At 37.1% G+C, this 17,092-nt stretch overlaps 1 protein-coding gene across 2 annotated transcripts in view; it reads left to right on the top strand.

Moving 5' to 3' along the window:
• The window catches only part of ptprub (protein tyrosine phosphatase receptor type Ub), a 160,254-nt gene that overhangs the window by 40,810 nt on the left and 102,352 nt on the right, over nt 1-17,092 (top strand). For both annotated transcript variants that reach the window (XM_020937284.2, XM_055164011.1), the window contains exon 2: nt 9,078-9,209. In XM_020937284.2, coding sequence (XP_020792943.1) covers nt 9,078-9,209 — 132 coding nt within the window. The remainder of the gene's footprint in view (nt 1-9,077; nt 9,210-17,092) is intronic.

Below are 17,092 nucleotides of genomic sequence, written 5' to 3'. Positions count from 1 at the left end.
CAAACCTTCATTTGCCTCGGACACTTCCTTGAGAGCTTTAGAGGGATTTTCAGGCCAGCCCATTTGACTTAGTCTTTTCTTACATATTAAAGTTTTATTTTGTCATATTCATTTATTAAAGGCACTATAGTTTTTAGGTGGATGATCCAAAACCTTTTCTCTGTAGAGTGTTCCACAAAATTATATAAAACTTTGCAGTGTCCAGACAAAAATTTTGATTTGATAAGTAAAAAATCTTGAATACATAATACAAAATTAGTCATACCATATTATGAAACTATTGTGAAATTCTAGGCAAAGCAACGTTTTCATGAGGCATGCATAGGTACAACAAACCCTCCATCAGAAAACTTACATACTATACCTTTTATATATGTTTTTCTAAAATAAGTACATTAAAACATTTTAGGTCTTATGTCATTACCATTTGAAAGCTGTCTTAAAAATAAATGGCACAGATGTTTGAGTGACAATAATCTTTCCACGTTCAGGGCCACATTTCATGCAGATTCATGCTCCGAACTTAGTTGATTTATTCATCCACTTTGAGCAGTAATCTGGCATCTTCACTTCAAGCATTTTTAACCTAAGCTGAACAGATGTTAAAGCCAGCAGACAGGTGAGGTCCCCAGCTATTTCAATGATTTGTTACAGGAGCTTTTGAATTGACTGTGCACTGTGATCCCCTCGTGTATAATTTCCGGCGTATGTGTTGGAAGCCGACGAACGGAAAAGTGACTGCTGAATTTTAGATTTGCCACAAGGAAAGGCAGTGACAATAACCCTTCTTCTAATAAAAACCGTCGCCTCGAAATAGACGTGTAAAGACATTCACAAAAATATAATTAAAAGTAGCTTGCGATCAGCAGTGTGAAGTGGGATTTCTCTACCCCCTACCTGAAACCCACAGGAGCCTCCAAGTGGAATAATTGATGTATTTTTTCACTTTGAGAGTCGAGAGACAGTGCAGACAACAATCTCACAATGCTTTTTGTCTCTGCGTCCTTGTTTTTCTTTGTGTTGCTCTCAAAATAGCATGAAAATCTGATATTGGAAGAAAAACATTACAGACTTTTATTCTATTGACATCTGAGACACCCTTTTATGAGCTTGCTGTTGAGAATTGACTCAGTGCGTTTACATGGATTTAGGGGAAGTAGATTTATTGCCTTTGCACTGTCAGAACCACTACATAAAATCCAAAGTAATATTTAATATTTTGGGGCAATAGTAGAGACTAATTTAAATAATTTTGATGCTCATTGCTTGCCTCAATTTATACAAGACTGATTTAAAAAACAACTAATCAACTAATTAATAAAGGTTGAGCTAGTGTTGTCACAATATTAACATTTCATACTATTAAAAAATTTTCAAAAATGTCCAAGTTTCATTAATATTACCATGTGGTCTTTTACTAATTATAGACATAGATATAGAATATAGATCAAAATTCAGAAATCTATTCATATTTTTTATTTATTTTTTCCAATATCGATACTTGTTCAAATGAGTTTTGATATAACTTTTAGTATCAGCCAAGTGATTGATGCTTTTGACATTCGTTTTGCATAAATATTGTCTAAAATGGCCATTCAGCTGAAACTCTGACAAAGAGAAACCTTAGCTCTATGGACGAGCATACTCCTAATACTCCTTGCAGATATGCTTGTCCCAGGTATTTTGATGCAACATGAGCAATCCAACACCTAATATCCATACACCTCTATTTATTGTGCCTTTTGTCAGCTTCAGTGTACTAGTACTCCTGAACATGTCTTCATATCACTTCATTTAATATATTTCCTATCTTGCTCCAGACATTATATTATCTGCACATTTCAGTTTGGGCATCCAGAGACCAGAGGCATCCCCAATAGGCCGTCCTATCCCCTCCTCTCTCAATCTGTTTCCTATGTGCCCGGCCACCACCAGGGTTGAGTTATGAATGCCCGGGGAGGAGGCAGCCCGATGATTTCATTGCGTATTCAGGTGCGCTGGATGGATGGCTTTCAGAAACAGCCGAGGGAGTGCTGGGGAGGAGAGCCTCAGTGGAGAATAAATATACCTGTCTCCCGCTGATGCATCGGCCACGCAGCGCAATGCAAATCAGCCTCCTCTCCTCCGCTAACTGCCTGCTCCTGGATCCAGATTCTTTTACGTACAGATACCCACTTAGAAGAAGAAGGCTTTTGAGTGCAGTGTTGTCAAGATGCTATTTTACTTAAATTTTTTTATTGTTATAATTGCATAGGCGAATGAGAGAAACATTTACACCTGAGAGTGAACAAATGCTCAGTTTTTAAAAGAACAATATACTTTTAATAAGACACATTGACTGATGTCCTCTTAGTGGCCTCTTGTCTTCGCTTCAGTAGGGTTGTCAACAAAATCAATACCTAGATAATGCCCAATACTGATACTTCTTGTTTGAACAAGTATAGACATTGAAAACCACTAATAGACACAGGACACGGTAGCTCACACATCGTAATATATCATAAATAACAAATAGCAAACACAGAGTTGGTAATAATACATTCAGAATAAGTAGCAAAAATAGCAGGAGACTAGTGTCAAATGAGGCATGTTTATATAAATGTAGATATGTACAAGTAAAAAGAAAATATAGAGGAGGATAGGACTGAACTGAACCTTTCTTGAAACGCTGTAGAAGGGTTTAGATCTACATTAGAACCATTGCTAAGACTACGTGGTAACATTGAAGCAACTGATCTTTGTTTGTTGATGAAAATTATGTTTATTAAAATGGACTCCCCAATGTCTTCAGTGGTTTTAGTGTTTATTACCTACCTGCTATATAATTAAGGGCAAGGATGAGTTGACATTAAAACAAAGCTTTTGAACTGCAGCTCGCATCACATTTATTAAAGGGGGCTGGGTCCATGACATTCTCCTTGTTATTTCATAAGGGTTGAGATAATGCCTACCATATTAATTTATGACTAGTGGAGTTAAAAGCTGTGAGTACATTGCTTTGTTTGACCTTTTACTGTTTTCAAATCACCCCAAAGGGCACAGTAATAATAACTTTGAATGTCTTTAGCCTGTATTGGTCAGTGGAGTTTTTCTGGCATGGTTTATTTTTCTGTGTAGATTATAACATGTAAGAGAGGGGGGGGTCTATTTTTGTAAATTGTTTAAGATTTAATTTGCTAAAACAGATAGCTCACTTTTCAGGAAAACTGTCATTATGCAGCCTAGTGGTATCAGTGAAAGTCTTTGGTGTTGCATTAGTTATAAAGGAATCACACATATCACTGTTCCTTGCAAAAAGTAAATTTATTGCATGCAATGTTTCAGTCCTGTGGCCTTTTTCAGGTAAATGGTGAAATGAAGGTAAGAAGCCGTCTTAATTAGGGTGTGTCTCGCACCCAAAAGCAACAGGACACATATAATAAGGTGTGACCTGGACTCTGGGGTGACACCTTCAATAAAATACATTGTATAAAAGACAGCAATCATATAAACAATGACATATTCAGGCATTAGCAAAAATTACAAACCTTTTGCCACTTGTTCATGTGACAAATTAACTCTTATTCTATCTTTTTTTTAGACTAAATTAAATCATTACAAAATTAGCCAATGTACAAATAGCAATACGTTGCGTTATTTCTGCAATTCACAAGAGTTATTTAGAATTGTAGGAAATGTGTTACTTTTTCAATAAATACAGGACCAAAAAAAATCAATGAAATGCAATGATAGATGAAATCTCCAGATGGTGTTATAGAACTTAACTTTGCTCTTCCTGTCAGTATATTTGCCCTGACCTCTTCTTAAATTCATCTTCCGCAAAGCAAGTAAAGCGCTGTTAAAAATACCAAATGGCCTTTTCAAAGTAGAACCTTTAAGTGCAGAAACACCATTCAGTCATTGATTGTAGCGTTTAGTCCAAAATACTGCACTTAACTGATTATGCGGCTGTGGCCAAAAGGCACCATGAAGCACCCTACAGGAAGCAGTCAATTTGCCTAATAGTTTGACTTTCAAAACTGAAAGAATTTTTCTCACAATTATTCTACTTGTGAAATATTTTAGAAATAATTGCTGAGTGATACAGGTACTCATTACAATAATCACTTTTATAATAATAATAACTTGTTTTTCAGTCATTTTCGGTGAAGCCTGCCATCTGTTAGATCATTTGGGATTTTAAGTTTATAATTACTTTTCTTGTGAAGTTTTCTGTACATGGGCTGTACTGTTATCAAATAATGAATAGAGACATCATTTGTTCTTGATTGTTTTATGTTGTGTTTGTAATGTGAAATTGTGTTTTTAATTAGATAAGCGCAAACTGTCTGTCAAAGAAGATGCGTGATACAATATCAAATCTGATTGTGTTCTAACAATGTACTATATTGTAATTCAGTGCTTGTCTTTGCTCATTGCAGCTTCATACTGAACAGACTTCTGCTGTTTATTTATATCTATCTACCCCACTCCAGTCCTCCTATTGGTTACCCGTCATCAGCTTTGATTGAGTGACAGGCAGTTTTAACCAATCATAATTAAGTGTGTACTCCCAGAATAAGTGCTAAAGGATTCTTCCTGATAAAAAATACTAATTATGATCAAATTATTTTTTGACACATTGACCACCCTCAATGACAATTTCTTTGATTTCCTGTGTATTGCAACAAACAAATGGCCGTTGATGAATTTGTGAGCTTAAATTGTGTTTTTTGTGAAAATAGAGCTCTTTACAAAAAGTATCTAAGAAATTATGAAGATTCTGCTTTTAAGCTGCGATATCTGAACAGGGAAAATATAGGACATAAGGTTTGCCTACCCTTGCATCATTAGTATTTGATATTAATGCTATACATTTTGCCTTTTTAAGATCTTTGTATATAGGGCTATGGGGATGGGTACAACGGCTTCCTCAACACAGCCAATCTGTATTTTAAAGCAGTAAAAATATTATCAATGTTTTAGATCAAAGGTTTATGTTTCATATTTAATAGCGGCCATATTTTCTTTGAAATTGCAAAGACGTGGAATGTTCATTTTGGAAGATGGCTCTTTGATGGTAGCCCCCTTTGAAACTGACGGTCATGACAAAGCATCAACAGCAGCTTAGTATATACCCCGGGACAGGAAGCACACGATTCTTTAATTTTACCAGCTCCTGTGTTGATTTATTCAAGTGGAAGTTGATAGAGACCTAGCACCCTAATAAGCTTATAGACCGGCATTCTTATACTTAAAACATATGCAAATAAAGGGATAAACAGAGACGCCGACATTGTTCCTGGTGCATATCTGACACTCTAATTAGATAGCAAGGCGGGGGATTATACAAGTAAACAGAAGAGATGCCAAAGCCCAAATTAAGGGCTACATGTGGCTCGAAGGACTCCGAAGAGGCAACAGACTTAAGTGCACGTCTAACATTTGAACCTCAGACAAATGGGGATGTCTGGTAAACAAACATTTTGAGTCGCACAACTACTCACTGTGTAAGACTCTTTACTTCAAGTGTCAACACAAACACAGGCATGAATATCCCCAATGTGTTAAAATGGAAATTATGTAGAAAACAGTCCAACATGTTTTCTGATTTATGCAGTGTGATTTCTTAAACCATAGCTGCTTATGAGGAAATGTGTTTCTTTATTATACAGAGACAAGGATGAGTGATATTGATGAAAATGTTTCTCGATGTATTTTTAGAGGATACCGATGCCGATAATGTTTTGATGTTCTGCAATCTTCCAAATCTTCAACCCAACATTCATAGTTTTGTTCGATATTTCATATATTGCCTTTTACAGGACTGCTTCTCATTAGAGATGTCAGCACAAAATTCGGTAGAGGTAGGTGAAAGTTGTTTCCTTTTACACAAGAAAAATTGCTTATTTTATTCAGATATATTATAGAAATATTTTTAAAATAATGAACAACCAACTCAATATTCCACCATTCCATATTTTCAAAACATTTTTTGTCAGTAATTTCATATTTCATTCCTCTATAGGTTTACTTTTCAATGTTTGTCTCCCCATTGGCACCAAGTTGTTTCTTCCCTTCAGCTCTTGCCTCCATCCCTCTCCTTCTTCTGTTGGACTTTGCGGGCATGAGTCTGTCAGCTTAATTTACAGAAACAGCAGGGAATAATATAGTTCCAGTGCCCGGATATGTCAGGGCCCATACGAGGCTGTTCTATCGAAATAGACCCCAGTGCAGCACAATTAACCCCTGGCCCCAACAGCAGGTCCAGGCTGTAACGGCCCAACACAGGACGATAAATCAAACCTAGAGGGAGAAAGCCCTGCTCCGATTGGCTGATACTATCACCCAGTGGGCCACGACTTACATGGGCGCATACTTCTCCTTCCTATTGTGTTATTCTGAAGGTGCAGTGATGTAATAGTTTCGCCCGAGGCGGAGGCACTGGGGTTTCTGTGAGTGTGAACCCACCATCTGGACTCAGATCTCAGGGTTTAACTGGTTTGAACTTGAGCAGTGAGAGGTTATGCGAGAACTACATTATGGTGGTTATATGGTCTCTACATAGCAGCCTCAATTTTACGTCAGTGTTAAAGCTAATGTAGTAGACTTCTAAAGCTCAGTGGCAGTAGTCCTGTTAGCGCTAATGCAATTACTTCTCTTAAACAACACAGACTCACAAAACAGGAACAATGTGAAGTAAAAAAGTGGAGAGCACAAGACTAGAAGATGGAGAAGAGGAAGCAGGTGGTGTATGGATAGTGTGGTCCTGCTCCCAAGTTAAATTTAAAGGTGCACAGTGTAACTTTTATAAGGTTATGCCACCTGCTATTCTCTGTGGAGATGTCATTGATTTGCTTAGAATGTTGTACAGTATCGTATTTAACTTTTCTATCCTCATGGAGACAAGCAGTTGACTCGACCAGGCCAAGTTACAGATCCGATCTGTGTAGAGGCGACCCCGCTCACTTATTTATGAGCAATTCTGACCTTCTGATCTTTAACTGAATAAATGCAAGATAGATCTCAGGAATTATACGCAATGCAATATCATCTCTATCAAGACAACTTTATGATATCCTCACCTCCAGAAAAATTACACAGTGCACCTTTAAAATTCAGCCTGTGTGCATTAAGTTTAGTTTATTTGTGATGCTTTTCACATTTTAGAGTGGATAATTTGTGTATTTTAAATAATATCTACTGAAATACTTGGACATGGAGGTCAAACCAGTCTCAGTAAAAGTCTCTTTTGTCCTTGCTTTGTGAAACAATTTTTCTGCTCTCTGTAATGTTACCTATTAAAGGTTGTGGCTGTCATGGACATCTGTAGTAAAACGGAAAATTATGAATTGTGTAAAATGTTTTGTCTGCAGCCTGTCATATAGAGTCATTTGTGTTTAATGGCGGAACAGCAGAATGAAAAGATTGTTGTAAAGCTGTGAATGCAGAGGTCACCTTCAAGACTTTCAGTATTCTTGCTATTATCATGTCTCTTTTATGCATTGTGCCTTCATATCGATACGGATTTGTTAAAGCCAGTACCAGTCAATCAGATCTTTATCTTGGGCTATAACTGATATTTTATGTTGATGGTAAGGCCCAATCAGTTGTAGTAAAGTTCTGAAAGTAATTATTACCTCCGCCAAGGAGGTTATGTTTTTGCCGGCGTTTGTCTGTTTGTTTGTTTGTCTTTTTGTTTGTTTGTCTGTTAGCAACATAACTCAAAAAGTTATGGACCGATTTTGATAAAATTTTCAGGATTTGTTGGAAATGTGAAAAGGAAGAACTGATTTCATTTTGGGGGTGATCCGGAAGAAATCCTGGATTCTGGATCACTTTGAAATTTTAGTTAACATTGTGGTAAATGGGGCCAAAAATTTTGTTTCTCAATATCTCGGTTAATTATTGACCAAACCCCATGAAATTTGACTCAGGGATGGACAATGGGATCCTCTTTCATATTCCAAAGTCTGATCCGGATCTGATCCAGAAGACTGATTTTATCGCAATTTATATAAAAAGTGGGGGTAGTCCTTGGCGGAGGTCTGTGCTCTCTGAGTGCTTTTCTAGTTTAATATAGGACCAATTCAATATATGAAAAATCAGCATTAGTACCGATATATTGTTTATTCTTCCCTCTTACTATCACTGCTGCTGCCATCCCAGTGCAAACAGTCTGTCTTTGGCTTGTAATCTCAGACTTTAATGTGAAATATGGCAACAGAGGCAGGGAGCAACCACTGGAGCACATTATTCAGGACCCAAGAGCCATCAAAGCAGTCGCTATTAAATATAATTTGAGAAATGTGCTTTTTGGACTGTGGTATAGTAGTTTGTGTGGTATTATGATAATCAGCACATTCCCTGCGGTGCCCACTTTTCTGAAACATTTATTGCTGTTTGTGCATGTCTTTTGTGAACATGATCTGGGATTTGTAGTTTGTTTGTATGTTTTTGTAGGAGGGGTAATTCTCCTCAGGCAGCGGGGCAATTATTGCTTTTGCCAGAGCCTGTGGTCCTTTGTGTTGGTCTATGAAAATTATAGTGTGTTCGTCGTCAGATTTGTTTTTGCCCAGGTCAGAGCGAGAAAACATTTCATTAGGTGCCATTGGAAACATGAAAAGGCTTTTGACCAATCAGGCCATTTTAAAGCTGCAGAGTTTTTGTTTAAAATCACATCAAAGCATTTTTCTGGTGTTGTACAGTTTTCTAACTACAGCGTGATAAGCCCAACTTCAGCTTTTCAAAGGCAGGGCTTGCAACATGTTTGAATTGTGGTCAGGGAGGAGGCAGTGAGATAAAAAATGAAATGAAATGAAAAAAGGAATATTTACAGCAAGTTACTCTGTTTATTAATTGCTAATCAGGCTGCTCTTCATAAAAAGAGTAGAGTAAATTTGCCATACCATCAAATTCAATGAGATGAACCAACCTTTACTGGAAATATAAAAGGGTTAATCTTGTGTTTTAGTTTTGGACTGTCTTAATCAACATTTTAATTGATTGAATTTTGTTAAAGCTACCAATACACATTATGCATTCATTGGCCACAGCGTCTGCTAACAGCAATAATGTCTTTTCTCTCTTGTGTCCAGCGGCCGGCTGCACATTCGAGGAGGACTCTGACCCCAGCCTGTGTGACTTCACTCAGGGGGAGAACGATGACTTTGACTGGATGTTGTTCCGGACGTACGGTTCACCTTTCTCCAGCTCGGACCTCCTGAGGGGTGAGTGCCCGCTCCTGTCTCCACCTGCTTATTTGCAGAGTATCCATTTTGTGTCAAGGTGTCTTTTCGGTAGGGGTGGCCGATATTGACAAAAATGTTTATCTTGATGTATACATTTTTTTTCAATATCTTGCGGTATTCAGAAGATTGTTTAATCATGGAGTCATGCGTCAGGAGTAGAGATAGACTGATTTATTGGTTGGCTGATATATCAGGCCGATATTTGGACTTTAAAGCATAGGCCAATATTTTGTTTTTCGTGAATCTGCTTCCAAAAAAATACACATAAAGATTTTCAGCCTTGAAATAAAACATATCGGTTGATCTCTATTCAGAAATCTGATAAAGGCACCTGCAAACTTCATTGTTGAGGTGGACCATGAAATGAACCACAAAAGTGAAAAATATAACTTAATCTTAAGATCTCTGAAACTATAAAAAGACAAAAAGAAGCAGAAATGTCTAGTTTAATCTCCCAAACAATTATAGATGATATTCAAATTTTACATAGCTCCAAAATAACAATTGTGGCATTATATATTTTTCTATATATCTCCCACCCCTACTTTTTTGCAGTGATCTGGTTCATACACTTAAATAAGATGTTTGTTTGTGACAGTCGGCGTCTATATGCAAATGAGAAATGTCCATTGCCTTTTGGTGATAATGAATAGCTGAGTTTCCGTCCAACCTGAAGGATAATTTTATGTAAAGCAGTCTCATAGGGCTCAGGCAAACAGCATTTTCCTGGCCTCATCGTCACTATACCGCAGGGTGCCACAGGGAGAGTCCATGCATACTTTATAAGGTGCTCCTCAACGGCAGCATTAACAAACACCTACGGGGACCTGACAAAGACACAAGTGCAATTTCATCTCCTCAGCAGAAAGCTCAGGCCTGGAGCTGGTGACTGTAACGTTCCTCTGTAGGCCACTATACACTGAGAGATTAGTATGCAGAAGATTGAATAGTATAGATTGAATCATGCTTTATAACTGATCAGTGTGTAATAAAAGCATTTTCTTGTTGGTCATAGACTGAGCTTTAAATAATTCATTCAGATACCTGATGTTGGCAAGCACATCATTGTGGTACTGTGAGACCATAATTTAGAGACTGATAGAGAGATAGCGATAAACCAATAGTAGAGATGGTACGAGACTCAATTTCTACAAGACGAGACATGTCACGACATTCAGCTTACGAGAACAAGACGAGATGTTCTTAACAAATTCATTGTGCACTTAATTTCACAGTTTTGGCTTCATATTTTTTTTTACAAGTTTACAGTTAAGGTGTCATTGTAGCACTTTGTTTTAATATTACTGCTTATCAAGAAAAGTTGCTCAACAAATTTAACCTTTTTATCTAAGCCAAATGTAAAAATATGAGTAAAAAAATCTCTCGAGATCATTTTCCCGATGTGTGCACAGTCTTGAGGCAATATTGTCTCACAAGGTCTTGTGGCATGAGATCTTATCCCATCCCTAATAGATAGATGGATAAATAGATAGTTAGAAAGAAAGAAAAAGAAAGAAAGAAAGATATGCTTTATTGTCTGCCTCAACAGGTGACAGAAATTCAACACATTCATCATCAAAATTATACATAATAGAAAAATCAACTTGCATTGAATTATTGCATTGTATCAGACACCTTTGAATATTTTTGTGTCTTATAAAAGGGACTTTAATTGAATATGTTCTAATATAAGTAACAATAGATGAAATCAGACCTTTATTATAATCATCAAAAATTCTGCCGTGTTCATCGACCACCAGCTGATCTGGAGTTTTGAAAAGTCTTAGAAAATCATATTGGTTGACCTATAATTATAATCAGTGGATAATGTGGTTAACAGTGGAACAGAGAGACAAGCTGCCTATCTCAGAATCCACCTGTAAAACACCTGCAGACAACTGTCTGACTCTTCAGAAAAGTTACTTAGTGCACCTTTAAAGTACATGCCTCACTCCTCTTTGAGGTGTCCGTCCAAATAGACTTCTTAACTTGAACTCTAATCCACTATTACACTTAGACCTTTTTCACCTCCACATGATCAGCATTCAGGGGTGACTGTACGGAGCGCCAGCCACCAGTCAATTCACAAAAGGCAATGAGATAATTAATACTTTTCCCTTTGGGTTTAATTAAAAACTACTGCCACTGCATTTTGAGCGATCTGGGGTCTTCTAGAGAGGAGGCAGAACACAGGTGGAGCAAGCAGGTATTCCTAAATGAACCCAACAAGAGACGTCTCTAAAGATCCTCATCAAAACATAATATGCACTGAATTACACTGATGGTTGTTTCACCTCTGTTAGGTACATCTTGACATTTATCTTGGTATTTAGAGTTGTCAACCTTACCTCTAGGTTTTGTATTACCTATTGTGTAGTGTGGAGTATATCGAACATTTTTGATGGCTTGTTGCTATGGAGTTAATTTATTTCTGTCGTCATTACACTGATCAGGCCCTTCTATAAACATGCACACTTAGATGGACCCCTGGCTGCTCGGATGTGGAGTGCCAGAAAAATAACCAATTTTTATATCAGTAGTTTATTTATTTATATGTGTATGTAAACTGTATCCAGTCTGTGTCTGTATATCTTACATGTTCCACCACATAAACTGCTAAACAAACAAACAAACAAAAAAACAACTGAAAATGTACTTGCTATTTACTTTTATGGCCAGGTACAAATGGGAGATGCAGGAATAAAAGAGAAGTTCACCTTTAAAGATCATCTTCAAAACATATTTTATTTTGAATTGTGCCCCTTTGGTATTTATCTGACCATTGTCATTTTGTGTTGTTACTGTTAGCTTTGCCTCATTGTTAAACACACTTTGACATTTTCACTGTCATTTAAAATAACCTCAGTAAAGCCCTTTTTTTGTAATCTCCTTGTGCTTCTATAGTGTATCACATGGGGCAGACTCAGCGAGCGGATAACTAGACTTTATGAGATAAGGCTATTTACATAGGGCCAGTATTAACTTTGTGGGACTGGAAAAATCGGTGCCGAGGGAAGATTAGCAAACACAGCTGAGATAGCAGCAGCTTGTGGCTCCCTGGAGAAATTATGCTCTACTGTTCCCGCCAAAGAAAAAAGCAAAACTTAAAAACATAAAAGCTGTAAGACAAAATACATTGAGATCTTAATATGAATGTTGGTATCACTTGTGGTTTTGAATGCCATCAGATTTGCTATTGATAATCTCTTCTCCTTTTAGTAAACAAGTAAGTAATGAAACTGTTACAATAAAGAAAGCCTGTCAAGTGTGTATTTATTAGTGTGAAAAGTATGAGCTGATTAGAGCAGCCGTAAGGGAGAAACCAGCACCTCGAACAGCATCACGTCTGGAGCCCCCAGTCGTATACAAGCTTGTATTTTTCAAAGACCTTATTTGTCTTGCATTAACACATAGGAAAAAGCCTGCAAGCAATACTTTTTTGTTGTTGTCTTGACCTCAATTTGTCAAGTCAATAGGTATGTTTAGCTCTCAAATCTGGTAAGGCCACTGCTTTCATGGAGGTGCGTCCATCACTCACAAAAGGTCTGCCGGAGAAGAAGAGAAATTATATATTTTTCAAAAAAGGACTATATGGACCATGCTGCAGCCAACCTAGCACAAACAGAATGAATCTAGTTAAAATGGTTCATAAGCCAGCCCCAGATCTGTAGTCTAGCAAGTAGTGTTAAGTTGTTAGACTCTGGCCTCACAGCAAGAAGGTCTGGTGTTCAATTTCCAGAGCAGATGGGGTCTTTCTTCTAGTGTTTGCATTCGGTTTTCCCTTCTCTCCAAAATGTGGGTCGCAGCGGCTCACAGCTCGTATTCTACCGCAAGTAATTTTGTTGTACAAGTATGACAAATAAAGCCATTTTCTTTTTTCACTTTAAACTTACGCCAAATCCACCTGAAAAACTTTACACATTATACTATATTATATATAGAAGATTGATTTTAGTGACCTCAGAAGTACAAAAACGGAAAAAGTTGAAAGTGATATAGTTTAAAAGTGTAATTTCATGTCAATTGTATTAGTACATTTCCTATTTACTGACATCATTGAACACTTCCATAATATTTTATTTAATTTATCCCTGAAATGAGATTGTAGACGTTCCATCACTGTAACAAGTGAAATAAAATTGACTTTTTATTTTCATTCAGTGCAGCAAAATTGCATTTCTGTGTAACATTTATTCGTCCAAAATGTTTTAACTTCAAGCCATTTCTGTTAGCTTACATAAAAGGTGCAATCAGTGGATATGAATAGCTCTCTTGACCATGTTATGACTTCTATAGGACACATCTCTGAACAGTGCGGCAGGGTCAGCGTGGGTCAGTTAGGATGTACTGCTGCAGTTGGTCCCTTGTAATAACCTTAATTCATCCAGGCAAAGACACATGCTGGCCTTCAGGTACAGCGCTGGCATCCGTTAGCCTCTAAGGACACTGTCACATCTCAGTGCACCGGCTATTTGTCACCTTTGACCCCTGTCCGGCCTCTACATCAGGTGACTGTGTGGTATAACAGGAGAGCAGCGTCCCACCAACAAAGCAACAGATTTTCTCATTTCACAAGTAGCCAATGTTCTGAAAATGACCTTAGCTTTGTTGTAGATTAAAAATATGGTAGAATTTAAAAGCTTTGTTGTTAGTTACAAGCTCCTCTGAGAGTACATCTGCTTTATTAATGTATTTTGTAAATTCATCAAACATATCCATGTTATACCCTGTGGATCTTGCACTCTCTGTCTCAAGGACAAAATACTAAAGAGTTAGTCAGCACAAAATAAAACACTTACTATTATTGCAAAATCACATCTGGTAACATTCTAATGCTCAAATTCTTCATGTAAATAAATCTCTTGGTTGTTACTTACTGACCCCTTCTGGATGATCCACATTGATCCCTACGTTTTTTAGCATCAGATATATTTATTGATACTTTGCACTGACATCATGCTCGGGGTGTTACATGTATCTCTATTGGCAGGATGTTCAGCAGTTTCCATGGAGACGGAATGCACATATTAACAAACACAGACAAAAACATTTTAAGGTAGTCTGAAAACTCAAGAAAAAATACACAGTGAGCTTAAACAACACATTTTCAGGAGCCTGTGATCAATATGAGTGTTTCTGGTCCTGTTCAAGTGCTTGGTTTTCAACAAAAAGATGAGATTGACTAGCTGCAACTTTATGTGTAAGAGACAAATCAGCTCACCTGTTGTAGATCCAGCTAAATCAATTCTTTCTGGTCAGATTGTATTAAATTAAACCTCAGATTTAGTCTAACATGGGTGACAGAGCTTCTAACAGAGTAGTTCTTTCAGTTAGCTTCACACCCTCTGGGAATGTTTATGACGCCAGTGTCAAAAGAAATATGATATTTAACTGAAACTGCCCCGAGAAAATTCATATTGTGCAGGTTTTACTTGTGGTGTAGTTAGATTATGTGGAGGCACAATAATAAAAAATAAGTTTAGTTTATATTATGAATATACATTCAGATCACTATACATATTCCTTCTGCACCCCTTCTGTGATTTGCCTTCATTTCATCCTGGAAACTCACCAGAACAACCAAAAGCATGTTTATTAAATCTTAAACATTGCTTTTAAGTGTTTAACAGATGTGTTTTGCTTGGTTCTTGCCATACTTTATCCAATCAAAAGCTGCAGTTGGAACCTCTTCACAGACGCCTGTCACATGGTGCTACACTGAAGCTTATACTGGCGTGTCATCGCTTTGTGATTGTATGTAAATAACATGCTTTTGAAGTAATTAGGTGAGGATTTAGTTGTAAACAGATTTTATGTGGGTTAAACTTGTAAATAACCAAATAACTGAATATGTTCAGTGTCTATTTCAAGTAATGCTAGATTTATTGAAGCGTGAAGTGAAAGGTAGTGGCTAATTAAAACACCTTGCAACAAGCAGAAATAAACAAATTAGTGCGACTGACAACCGCAGTGTCCACATGACAGCCCACAGTGTTCAAACCTATAATTACTGTGGCTTAAGTGTGTTAAAGAAAAGGTCCAATTTAGTAACAAATAACTTACAGTGTAATATATAATGTAAATGAGTAGGGGGGTCCCAGATATTGGTGTTGTTCTGATATTGAGTCCTTTAGTGTCTTTTAAAACAATGAGTTCAAACAATGATGAAAAAAAAAAGATAATAATAATAATCATTTTTGATCAACCCCAAATGCAGTTACTTATGGGACTTGTACGTTGTCCTATAAAGCTCCCTACAATTATAAAATCTGAAGAATTTTTAAATCATAATTGTTGATTGAGAGGACTTTTTTTGAGGAAATGGGTACATAAGGCAGTAATTTATGGCTGACAGTTTTTATAACCTGAAAGAGGAAAATTGCATGGCTTTTAAGTTGCTATTTTGAAAAAACATAAAAATAAAATATTGAGAACAGTAGCAGAAATGATTTGAGTCATATTAGCACCGGTGAGAAGTCAGCCCTTGTCACTTTGAGCATAATGGCACAGCATGTAAAAAGGCTATTGTGGTTAAACAGCACAATGAGCATCTTGCAGTGTAAATTAGCCTTGTGCACTCAGCTAATTGGCTTCATCTGACAAAGAGAAATAGGTGGGGTTACTAGAAAATGAAACCCAACAAAAAAAGTTTGGCTTTCTTCAAACTTTTTCTCTGCCTCTGCCACACTTTTTCCTCATCTCAGCTCACAGCATCTGCAGCTATATTTAACACACACACAATGTAATACCAATATATTCACAACTTTCACCTATTCAGACCAGCATTCGCTAGCCTCTATGCATCTGAACATATTCTATGCGATTTTATGTAGTTGGACAAGCGTAAGGTAACTTCTTGTTGACTTTTAAAAACTAAACTAACTCAGACAATGTGCTTGTCTTTACAAGGGCTTGTAAAATTGTTTCTAATTGTGGATGATCAGCAGGGGTTTAATCAACAGGTTTGCAGCCAATCATCTGTTAGTGAAAGCAGGTTGTTTGGAGTAATCAATTTGTCTTGTAGGTGTTAAAAATATGAGGAAGGCCATATTTATTTGCCTTTTATTAAGAAAAAATCAAAACAAAGGCTATTCTTCTTGACTCGTTCTAAGCTTGCCAGGCTGTCAAGAGCAGTGGGCGACTCCGGTGCTGCTCTTGGGCACCCATCTCCAGACCTTGAGCATTGAACTGTTGTTAATGTTTGTTGTGTAATACTTTTATGTGGCAGTATTTCTGTTACAGTCACATACAGCACTTTTTGGAAGGCTATATTTTTTGTGTTTTAGTGTTTTTTCTTGTTCTCACTGTCCACTCTTTTTTCAGCGCTTTCTTTTCCTCTTTCCTCTCTCTAGTGTGAATATTGAGTCTAGGATGAAAATGGCTGTCTATGCCCATGTACCTTGTGCAGGGGGAGGCTGAGTGACTGCTTTGGCCTTTGCTCTTAGCATCACGTCCACACATTCTCTATATTTTACGCCTCTATATGGACCGTGACTTCAGAGCAACTAAAAACAGATGAAGGTCAAATGTGACATGCAGTTTGTTGCGCTCATTTATGAATATTCCTCTATCAGCCAATATGGACCATTATGTAGCTATTCTGTTGACAATAGTTTAATTAACTTCATATTATTATTAGAATTTACTTAATAAAAAAGGCCAGAGTGAGAAGTGACTGAATACAAATGGGGCCACAGCAAGTTGGTTGGAATGTTTGTCTACTGATCTGAAGGTTGGCGGTTCAAATCTACGTACACTGGTAAAGCGCTTTGAGTGCCTTGAAGGTAGAAAAGCGCTGTATAAAAATGTGACCATGTACCTTGGGATAGGAATGTCTCCAATTAAGATGCTATCTAGGAGAT

Source organism: Boleophthalmus pectinirostris, unplaced genomic scaffold, assembly GCF_026225935.1.
Source record: "Boleophthalmus pectinirostris isolate CB_2022bp ecotype Guang Dong unplaced genomic scaffold, ASM2622593v1 HiC_scaffold_6, whole genome shotgun sequence".
Classification (NCBI taxonomy): Eukaryota; Metazoa; Chordata; class Actinopteri; order Gobiiformes; family Gobiidae; genus Boleophthalmus; species Boleophthalmus pectinirostris.
This window is presented reverse-complemented; position numbering and strand designations above follow the sequence as displayed.